The 27058-nt window shown below is 41.0% G+C and overlaps 1 protein-coding gene across 4 annotated transcripts; it reads left to right on the top strand.

Moving 5' to 3' along the window:
* Positions 1-1140: 1140 nt before the first annotated feature.
* Positions 1141-25611, top strand: LOC133650150 (complement component C8 beta chain-like). 4 transcript variants are annotated; one of them, XM_062047054.1, is made up of 12 exons: positions 1141-1272; positions 4957-5107; positions 8356-8504; positions 12916-13056; positions 13126-13258; positions 15169-15366; positions 19004-19244; positions 19305-19433; positions 19497-19660; positions 22273-22426; positions 24394-24465; positions 25390-25611. In XM_062047054.1, the coding sequence occupies exons 1-12, from the start codon at positions 1160-1162 to the stop codon at positions 25542-25544; spliced, it is 1800 nt and encodes a 599-aa protein (XP_061903038.1). In that variant the 5' UTR covers positions 1141-1159; the 3' UTR covers positions 25545-25611. The 4 variants fall into 4 exon arrangements, with proteins under 4 accessions (XP_061903038.1, XP_061903040.1, XP_061903039.1 ...); XM_062047056.1 differs by lacking the exons at positions 1141-1272; positions 4957-5107 and adding an exon at positions 6431-6468; XM_062047055.1 differs by lacking the exons at positions 1141-1272; positions 4957-5107 and adding an exon at positions 6518-6554.
* Positions 25612-27058: the final 1447 nt, after the last annotated feature.

Genomic DNA, 27058 nt, shown 5'->3' with positions numbered 1-27058 from the left:
CCATGGGAACACTGTACTGTATGACCCCCCCACCCCCCTGGATGAAAGATTTTTATTGATGTCAATCACTAAGTATTATCCTCTCTGCTCCTGGAGGGAAACAGTAAATAGTCCTAAATATTTTCTACATTTTATTTATGGATGGAAAAGCTATGAAAAAGGGACTTTTGTAGGTTTATTCCTCTCCTTCTACTGTGTACCCGTGCCACTGTCACCTCACTAATAAACATCTAGTGATTGACACTTTGCTCTTTTCTTACGCTCACTCTGTATCGTGCTCGGGGGACCAGCCAGGACCACCTTCCTGCATACATGACAATTAGCTCTTCAAGTGTAGGAAGTAAGAATATATATATATATACATACACATATATATATATATATATATATATATATATATATATATATATATATATATATATATATATATATATATATATATATATGTAAATTGTTGCGTCGACCAGCATTCCTCCAATGGGGAATTCAAATTGCTAGTCTCTCCCAGATTATTTTTATGGCAATAAGCTGATGTTTATATTCAATCAACAGGCAGCAGTTGGTATTTTGTGGTTTATTCTCCAAGCTTAGAGGACAAACGTGAGACCAATCCAGCACACCAGCGTTCCCCAGCCCGGTCCAGATCGGTCTAGCTCGGTCTTCCCTCAAACCCCCGGAAGTCCCGTGATCTTCCCTCTGTCCCTCGCCCCCACTCCCTTTGTTTAGACTACTCCGAGTTATCTCTACTCTGACACATTCCAATCTAGAAGGCCAACACCTTACTATGAGACTCAAAAGAAGGAAGAATACTAGCTATTCTTTATATGACTATAGGAGTTTAGAAAGAAGTAACACTTAAATATGGATATGATTCTGATCTGCTACCAACAATATATATATAAAAATGTATATATATATATATATATATACATATATATACATAAAATACATAAATATATACATAAAAACCGATATGATGTGTATGATCTACATGAAGATGAGAGAAAAAGAGAGTTGATTTAAATGTGAGTGTTTTCAACATTGTTGTTTGTGCAAAGTCAACAAAGACGTTTGTGAAAAGCAGTCAGGCTGAACAAAGGTTGAAGGTCAAATGTTGCAAAAGTGTACTTTCTCCCAAAGTGATGTTTGTTTACCTGCCATGAAAGAGGCTCCACCATGTTGGTCACCGCATCCCATGATGCTTTGTGCCAGGGGACGGTTGTGTTTGTGGCGCTGGGTCTTCACTTCCACGCTCAGCTTGTTCATTCTCAGGTGAGCAGAATATTTTCTTGTCTGCTGTCAACAACATTCATGCTTGAAGATCATCTTCATTCTTCTGCTCACCATCTTTACATCACCTCACACCACACGATACCCATATCCATACCAACATCTTTACATCACCTCACACCACACAATACCCATATCCATACCAACATCTTTACATCACCTCACACCACACAATACCCATATCCATACCAACATCTTTACATCACCTCACACCACACAATACCCATATCCATACCAACATCTTTACACCACCTCACACCACACAATACCCATATCTATACCAACATCTTTACACCACGTCACACCACACAATACCCATATCCATACCAACATCTTTACACCACACAATACCCATATCCATACCAACATCTTTACATCAAGTCACACCACACAATACCCATATCCATACCAACATCTTTACACCACACAATACCCATATCCATACCAACATCTTTACACCACCTCACACCACACAATACCCATATCCATACCAACATCTTTACACCACGTCACTCCACACAATACCCATATCCATACCAACATCTTTACACCACACAATACCCATATCCATACCAACATCTTTATACCACCTCACACCACACAATACCCATATCCATACCAACATCTTTACACCACACAATACCCATATCCATAGCAACATCTTTACATCACCTCACACCACACAATACCCATATCCATAGCAACATCTTTACATCAAGTCACACCACACAATACCCATATCCATACCAACATCTTTACACCACACAATACCCATATCCATACCAACATCTTTACACCACCTCACACCACACAATACCCATATCCATACCAACATCTTTACACCACACAATACCCATATCCATACCAACATCTTTACACCACGTCACTCCACACAATACCCATATCCATACCAACATCTTTACACCACACAATACCCATATCCATACCAACATCTTTACACCACCTCACACCACACAATACCCATATCCATACCAACATCTTTACACCACACAATACCCATATCCATAACAACATCTTTACACCACACAATACCCATATCCATACTAACATCTTTACACCACGTCACTCCACACAATACCCATATCCATACCAACATCTTTACACCACCTCACACCACACAATACCCATATCCATACCAACATCTTTACACCACACAATACCCATATCCATACCAACATCTTTACACCACACAACACCCATATCCATAGCAACATCTTTACACCACGTCACACCACACAATACCCATATCCATACCAACATCTTTACACCACACAATACCCATATCCATACCAACATCTTTACACCACACAATACCCATATCCATACCAACATCTTTACACCATGTCACTCCACACAATACCCATATCCATAGCAACATCTTTACACCACGTCACACCACACAATACCCATATCCATACCAACATCTTTACACCACACAATACCCATATCCATACCAACATCTTTACACCACACAATACCCATATCCATACCAACATCTTTACACCACACAACACCCATATCCATAGCAACATCTTTACACCACGTCACACCACACAATACCCATATCCATACCAACATCTTTACACCACACAATACCCATATCCATACCAACATCTTTACACCACACAATACCCATATCCATACCAACATCTTTACACCATGTCACTCCACACAATACCCATATCCATAGCAACATCTTTACACCACGTCACACCACACAATACCCATATCCATACCAACATCTTTACACCACGTCACACCACACAATACCCATATCCATAGCAACCTTGATTGGATACGACATGCTTGTATCATTGTGTCGTGTGGAATGAGTCAAACAGTATCCATGACAACAATAACCTCTTTATTACTAACCATCTGACTTATTATTATTATTATTATTATTATTCAATTAAAGGAGCACAACTATGGAACTCTCTAGCTGACACTTTGAAATGTATACCTGCACTTGTCACTTAAATGTAGACCTGCACTTGTCACTTAAATGTATACCTGCACTTAAATGTAGACCTGCACTTGTCACTTAAATGTATACCTGCACTTAAATGTAGACCTGCACTTGTCACTTAAATGTATACCTGCACTTGTCACTTAAATGTAGACCTGCACTTGTCACTTAAATGTATACCTGCACTTAAATGTAGACCTGCACTTGTCACTTAAATGTAGACCTGCACTTGTCACTTAAATGTAGACCTGCACTTAAATGTAGACCTGCACTTGTCACTTAAATGTAGACCTGCACTTGTCACTTAAATGTAGACCTGCACTTGTCACTTTCAAAAAACAAACAAAATTGTGGCTAGTTGAGCAACAATCGTGTTCCCATGTTTACTTTTTACTAATTTTTACTAATTGGTTTTTATCAAGTCTGCACTTTGTCTGTGTTATTATTATTATTATTATTATTGGCTTTTATCTAGTTTGCACTTGTATTATTACTATTATCATTATTATCGACTCATCTTTGCCTTATTCTTTTTATTTTCCTATTTGAATGATGTTGGATCTGTGTTGTTGTTGTTGTTGTTGTTGTTGTTGTTGTTGTTGTTGGGCACAAGTGTTGTAAATAAGCTTTGGCTACACACACTATGATGCACACATTGGATAACTGTTTCACATATCTATGTTTCTCTATCTGTCCCTATTTCAAATAAACCTTCATATATATATATATATATATATATATATATATATATATATATATATATATATATATATATATATATATATATATATATATATATATATATATATATATAATACTGCATTAAGTGAAGCTCATTAATGATGCGGACACATTTGTTACTGGATACTTTCACACTCCTGCCTCAGAGTAGATTGACTATTGTGATGATCTGTCACTTGACATTTCACTTGTCTTGTTTCTTTCATTTCTCTATTTGTTTCCTGGTCCCATTTCCTGTTTGTCTCTCTAAGCACGCTTTCCCTCACCTGTACCCTGATTGCTTTGTCTCTCTAATCACTTTTTCCCTCACCTGTACCCTGATTACTTTGTCTCTCTAAGCACTCTTTCCCTCACCTGTACCCTGATTGCTTTGTCTCTCTAATCACTCTTTCCCTCACCTGTACCCTGATTGCTTTGTCTCTCTAATCACTCTTTCCCTCACCTGTACCCTGATTACTTTGTCTCTCTAAGCACTCTTTCCCTCACCTGTACCCTGATTACTTTGTCTCTCTAAGCACTCTTTCCCTCACCTGTACCCTGATTGGTGTGTCTCTCTAATCACTCTTTCCCTCACCTGTACCCTGATTGGTTTGAGCACACCTGCTTTGCATTTACAGTCAGTGTTATAAATGCCTGCCTGGGCTGGAGGATTGTTTCTGCTGTGTCGGCTGCAATGTTGTTGGGTCAGGACACTTATTAAGTATGAGTAGCTTGTGCGCTATTGTGGGCTTAACTGTCGTGTAGCTGCTAGCTCCTAGGAGCTTGTAGCCTAGCATGTTTTCCTTTCGTAAAGGACATTTGGATGTTCACTGGCTGTCCATATTTGCAAGTAAACGCACCGCACGACTGCTTGTTCTTTTTAATGCAAGCCGATATTGTCCGTTATATGTCGGTATCAGAAAGCCTACCATGCAAATGTTGTTTTGGTTCCACAGCAGTGGAGCTGACATCACAGCAGCCAGCCATGAGGATCCAGGTGTCCGTGAAGCTCGCTCGGTGGGCAAACGGGTGCTCCTTCAGCCGGTGGACTGTGTCCTGTCCGAGTGGAGTCCATGGTCACAGTGTGACGTCTGTCAGAAGAAAAGGGTGAGTACCGTCTTAACATAACAACTAGCAAGAGGTTAGGGTTAATGGAGTGGAGTCCATGGTCACAGTGTGACGTCTGTCAGAAGAAAAGGGTGAGTACTGTCTTAACATAACAACTAGCAAGAGGTTAGGGTTAATGGAGTGGAGTCCATGGTCACAGTGTGATGTCTGTAGGAAGAAAAGGGTGAGTACTTTCATCAAGTAACAACTAGCAAGAGTTAGGGTTCATGGAGTGGAGTCCATGGTCACAGTGTGATGTTTGTAAGAAGAAAAGGGTGAGTACTTTCATCAAGTAACAACTAGCAAGAGGTTAGGGTTAGTGGAGTGGAGTCCATGGTCACAGTGTGACGTCTGTAAGAAGAAAAGGGTGAGTACTGTCTTAACGTAACAACTAGCAAGAGTTAGGGTTAGTGGAGTGGAGTCCATGGTCACAGTGCGTCTGTCAGAAGAAAAGGGTGAGTACTGTCATCAAGTAACAACTAGCAAGAGTTAGGGTTAGTGGAGTGGAGTCCATGGTCACAGTGTGATGTCTGTCAGAAGAAAAGGGTGAGTACTGTCTTAACGTAACAACTAGCAAGAGGTTAGGGTTAATGGAGTGGAGTCCATGGTCACAGTGTGATGTCTGTAGGAAGAAAAGGGTGAGTACTTTCATCAAGTAACAACTAGCAAGAGTTAGGGTTAGTGGAGTGGAGTCCATGGTCACAGTGTGATGTCTGTAAGAAGAAAAGGGTGAGTACCGTCTTAACATAACAACTAGCAAGAGGTTAGGGTTAATGGAGTGGAGTCCATGGTCACAGTGTGATGTCTGTAGGAAGAAAAGGGTGAGTACTTTCATCAAGTAACAACTAGCAAGAGTTAGGGTTCATGGAGTGGAGTCCATGGTCACAGTGTGATGTTTGTAAGAAGAAAAGGGTGAGTACTTTCATCAAGTAACAACTAGCAAGAGGTTAGGGTTAGTGGAGTGGAGTCCATGGTCACAGTGTGACGTCTGTAAGAAGAAAAGGGTGAGTACTGTCTTAACGTAACAACTAGCAAGAGTTAGGGTTAGTGGAGTGGAGTCCATGGTCACAGTGCGTCTGTCAGAAGAAAAGGGTGAGTACTGTCATCAAGTAACAACTAGCAAGAGTTAGGGTTAGTGGAGTGGAGTCCATGGTCACAGTGTGATGTCTGTCAGAAGAAAAGGGTGAGTACTGTCTTAACGTAACAACTAGCAAGAGGTTAGGGTTGGTGGAGTGGAGTCCATGGTCACAGTATGACGTCTGTCAGAAGAAAAGGGTGAGTACTGTCATCAAGTAACAACTAGCAAGAGGTTAGTGGAGTGGAGTCCATGGTCACAGTGTGACGTCTGTCAGAAGAAAAGGGTGAGTACTGTCATCAAGTAACAACTAGCAAGAGGTTAGTGGAGTGGAGTCCATGGTCACAGTGTGATGTCTGTCAGAAGAAAAGGGTGAGTACTGTCTTAACGTAACAACTAGCAAGAGGTTGGGGTTAGTGGAGTGGAGTCCATGGTCACAGTATGAGGTCTGTCAGAAGAAAAGGGTGAGTACTGTCTTAACGTAACAACTAGCAAGAGGTTAGGGTTAGTGGAGTGGAGTCCATGGTCACAGTATGACGTCTGTCAGAAGAAAAGGGTGAGTAACGTCTTAACGTAACAACTAGCAATGTCTCTAATGACCTCTATTTCATATCTAATAAACTCTACTTCAATCAATCAATGTTTATTTATATAGCCCTAAATCACAAGTGTCTCAAAGGGCTGTACAAGCCACAACGACATCATATCTAATAAACTCTACTTCATATCTAATAAACTCTACTTTATCCCTAATGACCTCTACTTCATCCCTAATGACCTCTACTTCATCCCTAATGACTTCTACTTCATCTCTAATGACCTCTACTTCATCTCTAATGACCTCTACTTCATCCCTAATGACCTCTACTTCATTCCTAATGACTTCTACTTCATCCCTAATGACCTCTACTTCATCCCTAATGACTTCTACTTCATCTCTAATGACCTCTACTTCATCCCTAATGACCTCTACTTAATCTCTAATGACCTCTACTCCATCTCTAATGACCTCTACTTCATCTCTAATGACCTCTACTTCATCTCTAATGACCTCTACTTCATCCCTAATGATTTCTACTTCATCCCTAATGACTTCTACTTCATCTCTAATGACCTCTACTTCATCTCTAATGACCTCTACTTCATCTCTAATGACCTCTACTTCATCTCTAATGACCTCTACTTCATCTCTAATGACCTCTACTTCATCTCTAATTACCTCTACTCCATCCCTAATGACCTCTACTCCATCTCTAATGACCTCTACTTTATCTCTAATGACCTCTACTCCATCTCTAATGACCTCTACTTCATCTCTAATGACCTCTACTTCATCTCTAATGACCTCTACTTCATCTCTAATGACCTCTACTCCATCTCTAATGACCTCTACTTCATCCCTAATGACTTCTACTCCATCTCTAATGACCTCTACTCCATCTCTAATGACCTCTACTTCATCTCTAATGACCTCTACCTCATCTCTAATGACCTCTACTCGATCCCTAATGACCTCTACCTCATCTCTAATGACCTCTACTCCATCCCCAATGACCTCTACTTCAGCTGTAATGACCTCTACTTCATCCCTAATGACCTCTACCTCACCTCTAATGACCTCTACCTCACGTTTAATGACCTCTACCTCACCTCTGATGACCTCTACCTCACCTTTAATGACCTCTACCTCACCTCTAATGACCTCTACCTCACCTTTAATGACCTCTAACTCACCTCTAATGACCTCTACCTCACCTTTAATGACCTCTAACTCACCTTTAATGACCTCTAACTCACCTTTAATGACCTCTACCTCACCTCTAATGACCTCTACCTCACCTTTAATGACCTCTACCTCACCTCTAATGACCTCTACCTCACCTTTAATGACCTCTACCTCACCTCTGATGACCTCTACCTCACCTCTAATGACCTCTACCTCACCTCTAATGACCTCTACCTCACCTCTAATGACCTCTAACTCACCTCTAATGACCTCTACCTCACCTTTAATGACCTCTAACTCACCTCTAATGACCTGGCCATGAAAGTGAGTCCACTACTGTGATTTCAGTTCCTCCTCCCTGGAGTCTTCTTGAACACTTCCTGTTCCACCTGTGCCAAAACACCTTTCCTGTGTTTTCTCTCACTCTGTTTCTCTTTCTCGCCACAGTATCGCTTTGCCAAAGTGGAGCAGCCAGCACAGTTTGGAGGGCAGCCATGTGGTCTTGACGGGAGGGAGGAGGAACCCTGCCAGGTTCCAGCCAGATACACCTGCAACAACATTCCTCCCTGTGAAGGTTTCTTCTGCAGCCAAACAGGAAAGTTCTCCTTTGCAACTTTTCTTTTCTTTGCTTCTTATTTTTCTTTACACTTCCTCTTTTCCCACAATCTGCACCACTTCTTTGACCCTCACCTGTCCCTTGTTTGGCAATCAGGGCACGCCTGTCCCTTGTTTGGCAATTAGGACATACCTGTCCCTTGTTTGGCAATCAGGGCACGCCTGTCCCTTGTTTGGCAATCAGGACATACCTGTCCCTTGTTTGGCAATCAGGACATACCTGTCCCTTGTTTGGCAATCAGGGCACACCTGTCCCTTGTTTGGCAATCAGGGCACGCCTGTCCCTTGTTTGGCAATCAGGGCACACCTGTCCCTTGTTTGGCAATCAGGGCACGCCTGTCCCTTGTTTGGCAATCAGGACATACCTGTCCCTTGTTTGGCAATCAGGGCACGCCTGTCCCTTGTTTGGCAATTAGGACATACCTGTCCCTTGTTTGGCAATCAGGGCACGCCTGTCCCTTGTTTGGCAATCAGGGCACACCTGTCCCTTGTTTGGCAATCAGGGCACGCCTGTCCCTTGTTTGGCAATCAGGGCACGCCTGTCTCTTGTTTGGCAATCAGGGCACGCCTGTCTCTTGTTTGGCAATCAGGGCACGCCTGTCCCTTGTTTGGCAATCAGGGCACGCCTGTCCCTTGTTTGGCAATCAGGGCACGCCTGTCCCTTGTTTGGCAATCAGGGCACGCCTGTCCCTTGTTTGGCAATCAGGGCACGCCTGTCCCTTGTTTGGCAATCAGGGCACGCCTGTCCCTTGTTTGGCAATCAGGGCACACCTGTCTCTTGTTTGGCAATCAGGGCACACCTGTCCCTTGTTTGGCAATCAGGGCACACCTGTCCCTTGTTTGGCAATCAGGGCACACCTGTCCCTTATTTGGCAATCAGGCTGCTTTTTTTGTTTTGTACCTCCAACATGCAGAGATTTCCCTATGCTTCCTGTGCATTTCCCCGCTGCACTATTCATTTGTTTTGGTTACAACTGTATTTACCTGACTATGCAGCACACCCATATATAAGCCACACCCACTAAACTTTAGAAAATAAAAAGCATGTTTCCATATATTAGCCGCACCGGACTATAAGCCGCTGATATATAAGTTGTGAAATAAGTTATTTACAAAGAAATATTTTGTATATGTTTTATATTCTTTAATTGTTTCCTAACAGGGCAGTAAAACGGCTGATCAAACAAAACAGAAGTCATGGTCATGGACCCACTAACTGCGCAAGATAGCTCACCAATCAGCTTAACAGACTCAATAACTCCACGGTGATGTTCTGGTGAATTTACCAAATTGAAACAAAACAAAAAGAATGCCATCGTAAGTTAATAATACTAACACAGACATTCGTAAATGCTAATGCTAACAACGCTAGCTTGATTAGATTACGGTAGCAGGTACAAATATGCATGAAAACACTCCTACAGACATCACACATGGGACACTTTAGTAAGTAAGAATAGTTTTAGTTATATTGTAAAACTTACAAATGTTGCTTGAAGTCATGAATGAAGAATCCATACCAGTAGAAACGCTATGGATGGTTTTATTTCCTGTATTAAAACAGGAAGTACATTTTCAACAGCACCTGCAGTGAGTAAACTCGTCCAAAAGATGGCGCCAAAGCACAAAAAAATAACTCACCTTTTCGGTGTCTTTGCATATGTTAAAAAAAACTGTTTGCTTTATGGCCGTCACCGAAGAAAAATCTACAAATTAGCCGCACCGTTTAGTAAGCTGCAGGGTTCAAAGCACAGGAAAAAGTATGTTTGGGAAAGAAACCATGAAGTTGTTGCTCCTGCAGGTCACTATTTTGTCACTTTGATCTTCACTTCCTGTTTGGGAAAGAAACCATGTGGTGGTTGCTCCTGCGGGTCACTATTTTGTCACTTTGATCTTCACTTCCTGTTTGGGAAAGAAACCATGTGGTGGTTGCTCCTGCAGGGCACTATTTTGTCACTTTGATATTCACTTCCTGTTTGGGAAAGAAACCATGTGGTGGTTGCTCCTGCAGGTCACTATTTTGTCACTTTGATCTTCACTTCCTGTTTGGGAAAGAAACCATGTGGTGGTTGCTCCTGCAGGTCACTATTTTGTCACTTTGATCTTCACTTCCTGTTTGGGAAAGAAACCATGTGGTGGTTGCTCCTGCAGGTCACTATTTTGTCACTTTGATCTTCACTTCCTGTTTGGGAAAGAAACCATGTGGTTGTTGCTCCTGCAGGTCACTATTTTGTCACTTTGATCTTCACTTCCTGTTTGGGAAAGAAACCATGTGGTGGTTGCTCCTGCAGGTCACTATTTTGTCACTTTGATCTTCACTTCCTGTTTGGGAAAGAAACCATGTGGTGGTTGCTCCTGCAGGTCACTATTTTGTCACTTTGATCTTCACTTCCTGTTTGGGAAAGAAACCATGTTGTGGTTGCTCCTGCAGGTCACTATTTTGTCACTTTGATCTTCACTTCCTGTTTGGGAAAGAAACCATGTGGTGGTTGCTCCTGCAGGTCACTATTTTGTCACTTTGATCTTCACTTCCTGTTTGGGAAAGAAACCATGTGGTGGTTGCTCCTGCAGGTCACTATTTTGTCACTTTGATCTTCACTTCCTGTTTGGGAAAGAAACCATGTGGTTGTTGCTCCTGCAGGTCACTATTTTGTCACTTTGATCTTCACTTCCTGTTTGGGAAAGAAACCATGTGGTGGTTGCTGCTGCAGGTCGCTATTTTGTCACTTTGATCTTCACTTCCTGTTTGGGAAAGAAACCATATTGTGGTTGCTCCTGCAGGTCACTATTTTGTCACTTTGATCTTCACTTCCTGTTTGGGAAAGAAACCATGTGGTGGTTGCTCCTGCAGGTCACTATTTTGTCACTTTGATCTTCACTTCCTGTTTGGGAAAGAAACCATGTGGTGGTTGCTCCTGCAGGTCACTATTTTGTCACTTTGATCTTCACTTCCTGTTTGGGAAAGAAACCATGTGGTGGTTGCTCCCGCAGGTCACTATTTTGTCACTTTGATCTTCACTTCCTGTTTGGGAAAGAAACCATGTGGTGGTTGCTCCTGCAGGTCACTATTTTGTATCTTTGATATTCACTTCCTGTTTGGGAAAGAAACCATGTGGTGGTTGCTCCTGCAGGTCACTATTTTGTCACTTTGATCTTCACTTCCTGTTTGGGAAAGAAACCATGTGGTGGTTGCTCCTGCAGGTCACTATTTTGTATCTTTGATATTCACTTCCTGTTTGGGAAAGAAACCATGTGGTGGTTGCTCCTGCAGGTCACTATTTTGTCACTTTGATCTTCACTTCCTGTTTGGGAAAGAAACCATGTTGTAGTTGCTCCTGCAGGTCACTATTTTGTCACTTTGATCTTCACTTCCTGTTTGGGAAAGAAACCATGTGGTGGTTGCTCCTGCAGGTCACTATTTTGTCACTTTGATCTTCACTTCCTGTTTGGGAAAGAAACCATGTGGTGGTTGCTCCTGCAGGTCACTATTTTGTATCTTTGATCTTCACTTCCTGTTTGGGAAAGAAACCATGTGGTGGTTGCTCCTGCAGGTCACTATTTTGTCACTTTGATCTTCACTTCCTGTTTGGGAAAGAAACCATGTGGTGGTTGCTCCTGCAGGTCACTATTTTGTATCTTTGATATTCACTTCCTGTTTGGGAAAGAAACCATGTGGTGGTTGCTCCTGCAGGTCACTATTTTGTCACTTTGATCTTCACTTCCTGTTTGGGAAAGAAACCATGTGGTGGTTGCTCCTGCAGGTCACTATTTTGTCACTTTGATCTTCACTTCCTGTTTGGGAAAGAAACCATGTGGTGGTTGCTCCTGCAGGTCACTATTTTGTCACTTTGATCTTCACTTCCTGTTTGGGAAAGAAACCATGTGGTGGTTGCTCCTGCAGGTCACTATTTTGTCACTTTGATCTTCACTTCCTGTTTGGGAAAGAAACCATGTGGTGGTTGCTCCTGCAGGTCACTATTTTGTCACTTTCATCTTCACTTCCTGTTTGGGAAAGAAACCATGTGGTGGTTGCTCCTGCAGGTCACTATTTTGTCACTTTGATCTTCACTTCCTGTTTGGGAAAGAAACCATGTGGTGGTTGCTCCTGCAGGTCACTATTTTGTCACTTTGATCTTCACTTCCTGTTTGGGAAAGAAACCATGTGGTGGTTGCTCCTGCAGGTCACTATTTTGTCACTTTGATCTTCACTTCCTGTTTGGGAAAGAAACCATGTGGTGGTTGCTCCTGCAGGTCACTATTTTGTATCTTTGATCTTCACTTCCTGTTTGGGAAAGAAACCATGTGGTGGTTGCTTCTGCAGGTCACTATTTTGTCACTTTGATCTTCACTTCCTGTTTGGGAAAGAAACCATGTGGTGGTTGCTCCTGCAGGTCGCTGTATTCCAAGAACACTGCAGTGTAACGGGGAGGACGACTGCTCCGACATGGCAGACGAGGCAGGCTGCAGCATGCGGCAGACGCCCTGCAGACACCAGGCGGAGGAGTACTGGGGCATCGAGAACCTTGCCAAAGGGTGACAGACACTCCCTACCACTTGGTTGTAACCTTCTGACTTCGCTTTCCTGGTCCTACTTCCTTTCAGAATCAACATCTTGGACAGCCAGCTGCAAGGAGTCGTGTTGGACAACCGCTACTACGCAGGAGGTTGTCTACCACACTACATCCAGGACGTGGCCTTCAGGAAGCCTCATAACCTGCAACACTACACTCTGCAGGTAGAACAAGACATGGTAGAACAACACTACACCATGCAGGTAGAACAAGACATGGTAGAACAACACTACACTCTGCAGGTAGAACAAGACATGGTAGATCAACACTACACCATGCAGGTAGAACAAGACATGGTAGAACAACACTACACCCTGCAGGTAGAACAAGACATGGTAGAACAACACTACACTCTGCAGGTAGAACAAGACATGGTAGAACAACACTACACCCTGCAGGTAGAACAAGACATGGTAGAACAACACTACACTCTGCAGGTAGAACAAGACATGGTAGATCAACACTACACCATGCAGGTAGAACAACTCTGACACTATAAATACATTATTATTATTATTATTATTTACCTGACTAACCCTAACACTATAAATAAATAATTATTATTATTTACCTGACTAACCCCAACACTATAAATAAATAATAATAATTTACCTGACTAACCCTAATACTATGAATAAATAATAATTATTATTTACCTGACTAACCCTAACACTATAAATAAATAATTATTATTATTTACCTGACTAACCCCAACACTATAAATAAATAATAATAATTTACCTGACTAACCCTAATACTATGAATAAATAATAATTATTATTTACCTGACTAACCCTAACACTATAAATACATAATAATTATTATTTACCTGACTAACCCTAACACTATAAATAAATAATAACTATTATTTACCTGACTAACTCTTACACTATAAATAAATAATTGTTATTATTTACCTGACTAACCCTAACACTATAAATAAATAATAATTATTATTTACCTGACTAACCCTATCACTATAAATAAATTATTATTATTATTTACCTGACTAACCCTTACACTATAAATAAATAATAATTATTATTTACCTGACTAACCCTAACACTATAAATAAATAATAACTATTATTTACCTGACTAACTCTTACACTATAAATAAATATTTGTTATTATTTACCTGACTAACCCTAACACTATAAATAAATTATTATTATTATTATTTACCTGACTAACCCCAACACTATAAATAAATAATAATTATTTACCTGACTAACCCTAATACTATAAATAAATAATAATTATTATTTACCTGACTAACTCTTACACTATAAATAAATAATTGTTACTATTTACCTGACTAACCCTAACACTATAAATAAATTATTATTATTATTTACCTGACTAACCCTTACACTATAAATAAATAATTATTATTATTTACCTGACTAACCCTAACACTATAAATAAATAATAATTATTATTTACCTGACTAACCCAAACACTATAAATAAATAATTATTATTATTTACCTGACTAACCCTAACACTATAAATAAATAATTGTTATTATTTACCTGACTAACTCTTACCCTATAAATAAATCAACTGGAGGTCAACACTGAGATTGACCCTAAACGTCACAAAGTCAGAAATCGTTTAACTTTGTTGTCGTTGTCGTTCAATTTGAAAAGTGCACCAAAAAAGTATTTTGGGATGACAAGTAGGGGAGTTCATAAATGGAGTATCAAATATTTTATGATTTTTTTTAAATAATGAAATATCATGAATACGACAGTATAATTCATGATCAACTATAATATGATGTATTATGTATATGTCAGTTGTGTAATTATGATAAATGCTTATAATAACTTTTCATTGGAATGAATGAACTATTAGTAACTTATGTATTGATTAAAAAGTGTGTTATTGTGAATATCATCATTATAAATACATCAAGTGTTGTTGTGTTTTTAAATCATTTCAATGAACTATTATGAACTCATATATTGATTAAAAAGTGTGTTATTGTGAATATCACCATTATAAATACATCGAGTGTCTGTAAATACTGTCTTTCTTCCAACGGCATAAAATGAAATGTCCTCTCCGCAGACAAAAGGCTCCTTGGACTTCACCCTGGAGGAGTTCCAGTCCTACTCGGACTACATGGAGCACACCATCCGTGAGAGGATGACCCAGACCTCGGTGACCTTTGGTTTTGCCATCCCAGGTATTGTGGAGTTTGGCTTCAACCACAGCAAGGCCAAATACAACAAGTGGGTCCAGAAGGTCCGCCGTGCTTCAGGCAAGGTGAGAGGTCCATCATCCATACTTCCAAGGTCTGATTAGGTCTGAAAGCCAAGATGCAGAGACGGCAGGCGAAGTGCAAGAACAAAATGATTTAAAGACAACAAAAATAGTGCAGCGGGGTAGTGCACGGGTAGCAAAGGGAAAGCCATCCAGAAAACAGGGCTGGCATAAAAAACTTCCTGATTGGCAAACAGAAATATGTAGGGATGTCCGATAATGGCTTTTTGCCGATATCCGATATTCCGATATTGTCCAACTCTTTAATTACCGATACAGATATCAACCGATACCGATATCAACCGATATATGCAGTCGTGGAATTAACACATTATTATGCCTAATTTGGACAACCAGGTATGGTGAAGATAAGGTACTTTTTAAAAAAAATTGTAAAATAAGATACATAAATTAAAAACATTTTCTTGAATAAAAAAGAAAGTACAACAATATAAAAACAGTTACATAGAAACTAGTAATGAATGAAAAGTAGTAAAATTAACTGTTAAAGGTTAGTACTATTAGTGGAGCAGCAGCACGCACAATCATGTGTGCTTACGGACTGTATCCCTTGCAGACTGTATTGATATATATTGATACATAATGTAGGAACCAGAATATTAATAACAGAAAGAAACAACCCTTTTGTGTGAATGAGTGTAAATGGGGGAGGGAGGTTTTTTGGGTTGGTGCACTAATTGTAAGTGTATCTTGTGTTTTTTATGTTGATTTAATAAAAAAATAAAATAAAAAAAACGATACCGATAATAAAAAAAACGATACCGATAATTTCCGATATTATATTTTAACGCATATATCGGCCGACAGGCCGATATTATCGGACATCTCTAGAAATATGTCCTGATTGCCAATCACCTCTCCATGTGAGACAGGCCCCTTCTTTGGCTATTTTTAAGACCCTTCTTAAAACCCATTTTTATTCACTGGCTTTTAACCCAGCATGAGACTTTAAACTGTTTTTAGCTTTTAACTTTTTTAACTGTTTTTAACTTTTAAACTGTTTTTTATCCAACAAATTGTTCTTAGGGTAATTTGCATTTGCTTTTCCAATGTGTATTTTTATTTCTGTTTTAAATGTTATTTTTTAGTCTGTCCTTTGCCTCTATTTCTTTGCGGTGTACAGCCCTTTGTTTTTCAACTGTGCTTGTTTTTAAAGGGCTTTATAAATAAAGTTGGTATGGTATCAATCAGGTACTGGTGAGGATTGGCGGGAGAATAGTGGAAAAAAGAGGCAAACAAAGAATGGAAACCAAAAAGAGAGGAAATGAAACAAAATACAGGAACCATGTCCAGCTTGCTTCCACCCCTGGTTGCAAAATTCACATATTGATGGAAATTAGGGAAAACAGTTTTCATGTTAGCTTGATTAAAATCCCCTGTCATGATGAAAACTCCCTCTGGATGTGTAGTTAGCAGTTCATTGATGGAGCAGTACAAAGCATTCAAAGCTTCTTTGGTGTTAGCACTGGGAGGAATGTACACTGCTGTGAAGATCATAGCACTGAATTCCCGGGGTAAATAGAATGGCCTGCATTTTATAGTTAATAGTTCTACATCGGGAGAGCAGTGACATGAGGCTATCTTCCCATTATTGCACCAGTTGTTATTGATGTATATGCAAACACCACCGCCTCAGGATTTACCAGTGAGAGTTCTGCTCCCGTCCGACCGAAACATAGTTAGCCCCTCGGTTGCTAACTGCCTCGTCCAGAACGGACGGCTTCGGCCACATTTCTGTGAGCAATATGGCGCAGCAGTCTCTCATCTCGCGTCTTGCATATAAATCCAGCTTAAGGTAGTCCAGTTTGTTCTCCAGGGAGCGGACATTTGAAAGCAGGATGGAAGGAAGCGGCGTTCTGTGAGGATTAGCCTTTAGCTTTGCTGTTAGCCCCGCTTGGCATCCCCGCTTCTGCTCCCGATCACACCGCTTACGTCTCCTCTGTCGACGGTCCCTGCTGGTACTAGTACTGGTACTAGGCTCCGCTGCTTCACAGGCCGCTGGATGTAGCCGGCGTAGTATTCCGATGCTAGTGAGGAGGTCCAACGTATACGCATCTTTCGGTTCAAAACGGCCCAATCCATCCACATCCGGAATTGTCTGGCGGTCGTATGTTACCACGGAGTGTCCACGCTGGAAGCCAGCCATGAAATTCACAGAATTTTCCGGTATTTTTGCCAAAATGTTCTATTTCTACCATGAGCCCCTGCAAGCCGCAGCCGAGCAGGGCGCCGCCATCTTGAATTCTACCATCAGATTGAAAACCTCCATCAGTTCTACCATCAGATTGTGGCGACTGAGCTGCCAGTCCACACAATCTGTCTTCAAGAAATATATCAATAGAATAGAATAGAATAGAATAGAAAGTACTTTATTGATCCGTCTCGTCTCGATTACTGTAACGTATTATTTTCGGGTCTCCCTATGTCTAGCATTAAAAGATTACAGTTGGTACAAAATGCGGCTGCAAGGCTTTTGACAAAAACAAGAAAGTTTGATCATATTACGCCTATACTGGCTCACCTGCACTGGCTTCCTGTGCACTTAAGATGCGACTTTAAGGTTTTACTACTTACGTATAAAATACTACACGGTTTAGCTCCAGCCTATCTCGCCGATTGTATTGTACCATATGTCCCGACAAGAAATCTGCGTTCAAAGAACTCCGGCTTATTAGTGATTCCCAGAGCCAAAAAAAAGTCTGCGGGCTATAGAGCGTTTTCTATGCGGGCTCCAGTACTCTAGAATGCCCTCCCGGTAACAGTTAGAGATGCTACCTCAGTAGAAGCATTTAAGTCCCATCTTAAAACTCATTTGTATAATCTAGCCTTTAAATAGACCCCCCTTTTTTAGACCAGTTGATCTGCCGTTTCCTTTCTTCTCTCCTCTTCTCCCCTGTCCCTTGCGAGGGGGAGTTGCATAGGTCCGGTGGCCATGGATGAAGTGCTGGCTGTCCAGAGTCGGGACCCCGGGTGGACCACTAGCCTGTGCATCGGTTGGGGACATCTCTGCGCTGCTGACCCGTCTCCGCTCGGGATGGTTTCCTGTTGGCCCCGCTGTGGACTGGACTCCCGCTGATGTGTTGGATCCACTGTGGACTGGACTTTCACAATATTATGTCAGACCCACTCGACATCCATGGCTTTCGGTCTCCCCTAGAGGGGGGGGGTTACCCACATATGCGGTCCTCTCCAAGGTTTCTCATAGTCATTCACCGACGTCCCACTGGGGTGAGTTTTTCCTTGCCCGTATGTGGGCTCTGTACCGAGGATGTCGTTGTGGCTTGTACAGCCCTTTGAGACACTTGGGATTTAGGGCTATATAAATAAACATTGATTGATTGATTGATTGATTGATCCATCCCTGGGGGAATATCATGTCTATTGTGAGGTTGGTATTCACTTATTGTTGCAAGTGGCTCTCTACCTGCCAAGTGACCCTCAGTGACAACCACCCTCACCCCTAATTAAGCCACGCCCCCTGCCTTGTAATCATGCCACCTGTGAAATAGAAATGGGGTGGCTGATAATACGAATGGCGGTCCTGGAGAGGATATGGCAAAGTACTTGAGTGAGGGTTGGAGTCTTGATCCCAGGAGCAACTCTGTGGTGTCTCCCCCAGACCCACAGCTTCATAAGGGCCAAAGCGGAGCTGGAGTTGGCCCAGTACATGGTCAAGTCCGACAACCTGATGCTGCACGCTGACTTCCTGCAGCGCCTGAGATCTTTGCCCCAGTCCTACGTGTACGGCCAGTACAGGCAGGTCTACAGAGACTACGGGACACACTACATCACGGAGGCCGCCCTGGGAGGGGACTATGAGTACACCATGGTCCTGGACAAGGAGAAGCTGAAGGAGACGGGTAAAGAACCTAGTTTCAGTGCAGATGACCCTAACCCTGAAGTCATCCTTGTACTCCTAGTCTACACTCTGACGGACTATAAGAAGTGTGTCCAGTCGGGCTTTAAGGTGGGCGCCAACATCTATGGCGTCTACGTGTCTGCGGGCTACCAAGGTGGCTCCTGCAATGGTCTCCTGAACGAGATGGGAGGTAATGTTGACTGAGGTGATTCTTTCTCCTTCTCATACTCGCTGAAACCTATTTTCATTCCAGAGGACTCCACCCTGGGCAGCGTGGTGGAGGACACCGTGTCACTGGTGAGAGGTGGTAGTAGCCAGGCCATCACTGCCCTGGTCTCCCACAGGCTGCCCAGTCCTCAGCTCATGAGGCTCTGGGGGGAGGGGGTGCGCTTCAACCCAGACTTCCTTCGTACAACGGTAATAACTTATTTCTTACCTTAAATTAGCTTACCTTATCTTATGAGTTGTCATGTTACACTACTGTATTTAATGTTGTCATTATGGTGGTACTTAATGAATACTTAGGTCTACTACACTACTGTATTTAATGTTATTATGGTGGTACTTAATGAATACTTAGGTCTACTACACTACTGTATTTAATGTTGTCATTCTGTTGGTACTTAATGAATACTTAGGTCTACTACACTACTGTATTTAATGTTATTATGGTGGTACTTAATGAATACTTAGGTCTACTACACTACTGTGTTTAATGTTATTATGGTGGTAATTGATGAATACTTAGGTCTACTACACTACTGTATTTAATGATGTCATTATGGTGGTACTTAATGAATACTTAGGTCTACTACACTACTGTATTTAATGTTGTCATGATGGTGGTACTTAATGAATACTTAGGTCTACTACACTACTGTATTTAATGTTATTATGGTGGTACTTAATGAATACTTAGGTCTACTACACTACTGTATTTAATGTTGTCATTATGGTGGTACTTAATGAATACTTAGGTCTACTACACTACTTTATTTAATGATGTCATTGAGGTGGTACTTAATGAATACTTAGGTCTACTACACTACTGTATTTAATGTTGTCATTATGGTGGTATTTAATGAATACTTTAAGGAAGTCAAGTTAGCACATGCGAGCAGACTAAACATGTACAGGAAGTCAAGTTAGCACATGTGAGCTCACTAAACATGTACAGGAAGTCAAGTTAGCACATGTGAGCTCACTAAACATGTACAGGAAGTCAAGTTAGCACATGTGAGCAGACTAAACATGTACAGGAAGTCAAGTTAGCACATGTGAGCTCACTAAACATGTACAGGAAGTCAAGTTAGCACATGTGAGCGGACTAAAGATGTACAGGAAGTCAAGTTAGCACATGTGAGCGGACTAAAGGTGTACAGGAAGTCAAGTTAGCACATGTGAGCGGACTAAAGATGTACAGGAAGTCAAGTTAGCACATGTGAGCAGACTAAACATGTACAGGAAGTCAAGTTGGCACATGTGAGCAGACTAAACATGTACAGGAAGTGAAGTTAGCACATGTGAGCTCACTAAACATGTACAGGAAGTCAAGTTAGCACATGTGAGCGGACTAAAGATGTACAGGAAGTCAAGTTAGCACATGTGAGCAGACTAAAGATGTACAGGAAGTCAAGTTAGCACATGTGAGCAGACTAAACATGTACAGGAAGTCAAGTTAGCACATGTGAGCTCACTAAACATGTACAAGAAGTCAAGTTAGCACATGTGAGCTCACTAAACATGTACAGGAAGTCAAGTTAGCACATGTGAGCTCACTAAACATGTACAGGAAGTCAAGTTAGCACATGTGAGCTCACTAAACATGTACAAGAAGTCAAGTTAGCACATGTGAGCAGACTAAACATGTACAGGAAGTCAAGTTAGCACATGTGAGCAGACTAAACATGTACAAGAAGTCAAGTTAGCACATGTGAGCTCACTAAACATGTACAGGAAGTCAAGTTAGCACATGTGAGCTCACTAAACATGTACAGGAAGTCAAGTTAGCACATGTGAGCTCACTAAACATGTACAAGAAGTCAAGTTAGCACATGTGAGCAGACTAAACATGTACAGGAAGTCAAGTTAGCACATGTGAGCAGACTAAACATGTACAGGAAGTCAAGTTAGCACATGTGAGCAGACTAAACATGTACAGGAAGTCAAGTTAGCACATGTGAGCTCACTAAACATGTACAGGAAGTCAAGTTAGCACATGTGAGCTCACTAAACATGTACAGGAAGTCAAGTTAGCACATGTGAGCTCACTAAACATGTACAGGAAGTCAAGTTAGCACATGTGAGCAGACTAAACATGTACAGGAAGTCAAGTTAGCACATGTGAGCTCACTAAACATGTACAGGAAGTCAAGTTAGCACATGTGAGCTCACTAAACATATACAGGAAGTCAAGTTAGCACATGTGAGCTCACTAAACATGTACAGGAAGTCAAGTTAGCACATGTGAGCAGACTAAAGATGTACAGGAAGTCAAGTTAGCACATGTGAGCAGACTAAAGATGTACAGGAAGTCAAGTTAGCACATGTGAGCAGACTAAACATGTACAGGAAGTCAAGTTAGCACATGTGAGCAGACTAAACATGTACAGGAAGTCAAGTTAGCACATGTGAGCAGACTAAACATGTACAGGAAGTCAAGTTAGCACATGTGAGCTCACTAAACATGTACAGGAAGTCAAGTTAGCACATGTGAGCAGACTAAAGATGTACAGGAAGTCAAGTTAGCACATGTGAGCAGACTAAAGATGTACAGGAAGTCAAGTTAGCACATGTGAGCAGACTAAACATGTACAGGAAGTCAAGTTAGCACATGTGAGCAGACTAAACATGTACAGGAAGTCAAGTTAGCACATGTGAGCAGACTAAACATGTACAGGAAGTCAAGTTAGCACATGTGAGCAGACTAAACATGTACAACATATAACTTTAGGCTGGATGTGTTGAAAACAAGTGGAAAATGTTCCAGATAAATCAAATGGTTGAGTTGAGTGTAATTTCCTGGTTAGACGCGACCTCTGTACGAGCTGGTGACCTCCAGAGACTTCACCTTGGACCAGGCCTTGAAGAGGAACCTGAAACGAGCCTTGCTGGAGTACCTGGAAGAGGCCAGCTCCTGTCGCTGTGCTCCGTGTCACAACAATGGTGTGGCCGTCCTGCGAGGTAACTTACACTAACAACATCTGATCCATCTGTTACACCTCATTTTTATCACCTATTCTCTCTTATATGTCGCTACATATATATACATACATACATATATATGTATATATTTATATATATATACACATGTGTATATTTATATATATTTATATACATATACATATATACATTCATATATACACATATATATACATACATATATATGTATATACAGTATATATATATATATATATATATATATATATATATATATATATATATTAGAGATGTCCGATAATATCGGCCTGCCGATATTAGAGATGTCCGATAATATCGGCCTGCCGATATTATCGGTCGATACATGCGTTAAAATGTAATATCGGAAATTATCGGTATCGGTTTTTTTATTATCGGCATCGGGGTTTTTTTTTTGTTTTTTTTTGTTGTTTTTTTGGGGTTTTTTAATTAAATCCACATAAAAAACACAAGATACACTTACAATTAGTGCACCAACCCAAAAAACCTCCCTCCCCCATTTACACTCATTCACACAAAAGGGTTGTTTCTTTCTGTTATTAATATTCTGGTTCCTACATTATATATCAATATATATCAATACAGTCTGCAAGGGATACAGTCCGTAAGCACACATGATTGTGCGTGCTGCTGCTCCACTAATAGTACTAACCTTTAACAGTTAATTTTACTAATTTTCATTCATTACTTGTTTCTATGTAACTGTTTTTATATTGTTGTACTTTCTTTTTTATTCAAGAAAATGTTTTTAATTTATTTATCTTATTTTACTAATTTTTTTAAAAAGTACCTTATCTTCACCATACCTGGTTGTCCAAATTAGGCATAATAATGTGTTAATTCCACGACTGCATATATTGGTTGATATCGGTATCGGTTGATATCGGTATCGGTAATTAAAGAGTTGGACAATATCGGAATATCGGATATCGGCAAAAAGCCATTATCGGACATCCCTAATATATATATATATATATATATATATATATATATATACACACAGACATATATATATATACATATATATATATATGTATATATATGTATATATATATATATACATACATATTACGCTCTACCACGGTATCGAGCACTATTTTTTGGATAATCTAATTAAGATATATATATATATATATATATATATATATATATATATATATATATATATATATATATATATATATATATATATATATATATATATATATACTGTATATATATATACATATGTGTGTATATATATATATATATATATATATATATATACATATATATGTATGTATATGTGTGTGTGTGTATATATACATACATATATATATACAGTATATATATATATATACACATATATATATATATATATATATATATATATATATATATATATATATATATATATATATATATATATATATATATATATATATATATATATATATATATATATATACTGTATATATATATATTTGTGTGTGTGTGTGTATACAGGTTAGTCCAACATGACAGACAGTTGGCCAAATGTTTGTAGTCCAAGTCAAGTCACCCCTTGAGATGAACACAGTTTCATATCATTTGAGAAGTTTGTAAAGTGTAAGTAAAGATAACATTATTGAATACTGTTCAAATAGAGTTTATTCATGTCAATAAATGTGTAGTGAAAAGGTTGGGCCCAAGGTCAAGAAGGTTAAGAACACCAAGGTCAAGAAGGTTAAGAACACCAAGGTCAAGAAGGTTAAGAACACCAAGGTCAAGAAGGTTAAGAACACCAAGGTCAAGAAGGTTAAGAACACCAAGGTCAAGAAGGTTAAGAACACCAAGGTCAAGAAGGTTAAGAACACCAAGGTCAAGAAGGTTAAGAACACCAAGGTCAAGAAGGTTAAGAACACCAAGGTCAAGAAGGTTAAGAACACCAAGGTCAAGAAGGTTAAGAACACCATGTCCTTTTGACCATGCAGGCAGCAGATGTGACTGTGTGTGTCCTGTCGGCTACAGCGGACTGGCCTGTGAGGTCACTGGCAGACAGACAGGTTAGTACACCATGACAGACAGGTTAGTCCAACATGACAGACAGGTTAGTCCAACGTGATAGACAGGTTGGTTGATCAAGTACATTTATGATGACATGACGGACAGGTTAGTCCAACATGACAGACAGGTTAGTCCAACATGACAGACAGGTTAGTCCAACATGACAGACAGGTTGGTGGCTCAAGTACATTTATGATGACATGACAGACAGGTTAGTCCAACATGACAGACAGGTTGGTGGATCAAGTACATTTATGATGACATGACAGACAGGTTAGTCCAACATGACAGACAGGTTGGTGGATCAAGTACATTTATGATGACATGACAGACAGGATAGTCCAACATGACAGACAGGTTGGTGGATCAAGTACATTTATGATGACATGACAGACAGGTTGGTCCAACATGACAGACAGGTTGGTCCAATATGACAGACAGGTTGGTGGATCAAGTACATTTATGATGACATGACAGACAGGTTGGTCCAACATGACAGACAGGTTGGTCCAATATGACAGACAGGTTGGTGGATCAAGTACATTTATGATGACATGACAGACAGGTTGGTCCAACATGACAGACAGGTTGGTCCAATATGACAAACAGGTTGGTGGATCAAGTACATTTATGATGACATGACAGACAGGTTAGTCCAACATGACAGACAGGTTGGTGGATCAAGTACATTTATGATGACATGACAGACAGGTTAGTCCAACATGACAGACAGGTTAGTCCAACATGACAGACAGGTTAGTCCAACATGACAGACAGGTTGGTCCAACATGACAGACAGGTTGGTCCAACATGACAGACAGGTTAGTCCAACATGACAGACAGGTTAGTCCAACATGACAGACAGGTTAGTCCAACATGACAGACAGGTTGGTGGATCAAGTACATTTATGATGACATGACAGAAATGGCCAGGGATGGCAACTGGAGCTGCTGGGGTTCCTGGTCTTCCTGCAGTGGAAGAAGCAAGACCAGGATTCGGCAGTGTACCAACCCGGCACCAGAACATGGCGGCCTGCCCTGCCGAGGTGTGCAGCAGGAGTCAACAGAGTGTTTTTGAACAGGTCCTGGTCCTGGTCCTGGTCCTGGTCCGGGTCCACCTGCCTCAAAGTCTATTAAACCTCCTTCCATTCAAATGTTCTTTGTGTCAACTTCTCCTAATTCCTTGCGTGTGATTGGTCCTGTTCACTGACACACCTGTTCACCGTACAACTGGACCACTGACACACCCGTTCACCGTACAACTGGACCACTGACACACATGTTCACCGTACAACTGGACCACTGACACACATGTTCACCGTACAACTGGACCACTGACACACATATTCACCGTACAACTGGACCACTAACACACCCGTTCACCGTACAACTGGACCACTGACACACCTGTTCACCGTACAACTGGACCACTGACACACCCGTTCACCGTACAACTGGACCACTGACACACCCGTTCACCGTACAACTAGACCACTGACACACATGTTCACCGTACAACTGGACCACTGACACACCTGTTCACCGTACAACTGGACCACTGACACACGTGTTCACCGTACAACTGGACCACTGACACACATGTTCACCGTACAACTGGACCACTGACACACCTGTTCACCGTACAACTGGACCACTGACACACCCGTTCACCGTACAACTGGACCACTGACACACATGTTCACCGTACAACTGGACCACTGACACACATGTTCACCGTACAACTGGACCACTGACACACATATTCACCGTACAACTGGACCACTAACACACCCGTTCACCGTACAACTGGACCACTGACACACCCGTTCACCGTACAACTGGACCACTGACACACCCGTTCACCGTACAACTAGACCACTGACACACATGTTCACCGTACAACTGGACCACTGACACACCTGTTCACCGTACAACTGGACCACTAACACACATATTCACCGTACAACTGGACCACTGACACACATGTTCACCGTACAACTGGACCACTGTCACACCTGTTCACCGTACAACTGGACCACTGACACACATATTCACCGTACAACTGGACCACTGACACACATGTTCACCGTACAACTGGACCACTAACACACATATTCACCGTACAACTGGACCACTGACACACATATTCACCGTACAACTGGACCACTAACACACATATTCACCGTACAACTGGACCACTGACACACATATTCACCGTACAACTGGACCACTAACACACATATTCACCGTACAACTGGACCACTGACACACATGTTCACCGTACAACTGGACCACTGACACACATGTTCACCGTACAACTGGACCACTAACACACATATTCACCGTACAACTGGACCACTGACACACATGTTCACCGTACAACTGGACCACTGTCACACCTGTTCACCGTACAACTGGACCACTGACACACATATTCACCGTACAACTGGACCACTGACACACATGTTCACCGTACAACTGGACCACTAACACACATATTCACCGTACAACTGGACCACTGACACACATATTCACCGTACAACTGGACCACTAACACACATATTCACCGTACAACTGGACCACTGACACACA

The sequence above is a fragment of the Entelurus aequoreus genome, linkage group LG05, assembly GCF_033978785.1.
Source record: "Entelurus aequoreus isolate RoL-2023_Sb linkage group LG05, RoL_Eaeq_v1.1, whole genome shotgun sequence".
NCBI classification, from domain to species: domain Eukaryota; kingdom Metazoa; phylum Chordata; class Actinopteri; order Syngnathiformes; family Syngnathidae; genus Entelurus; species Entelurus aequoreus.
Note: the sequence above shows the minus strand (reverse complement) of the source record. Positions and strands in the feature narration are given on the sequence as shown.

Bases quoted from the DNA above. Each gene is read 5' to 3' on its own strand.
- LOC133650150 (XM_062047054.1), top strand. From the start codon at position 1,160: ATGAAAGAGGCTCCACCATGTTGGTCACCGCATCCCATGATGCTTTGT. The intron at 1,273-4,956 runs GTGAGCAGAATA...TTGGTTCCACAG, and splicing joins CTCAGCTTGTTCATTCTCAG to CAGTGGAGCTGACATCACAG. The intron at 5,108-8,355 runs GTGAGTACCGTC...TTCTCGCCACAG, and splicing joins ACGTCTGTCAGAAGAAAAGG to TATCGCTTTGCCAAAGTGGA.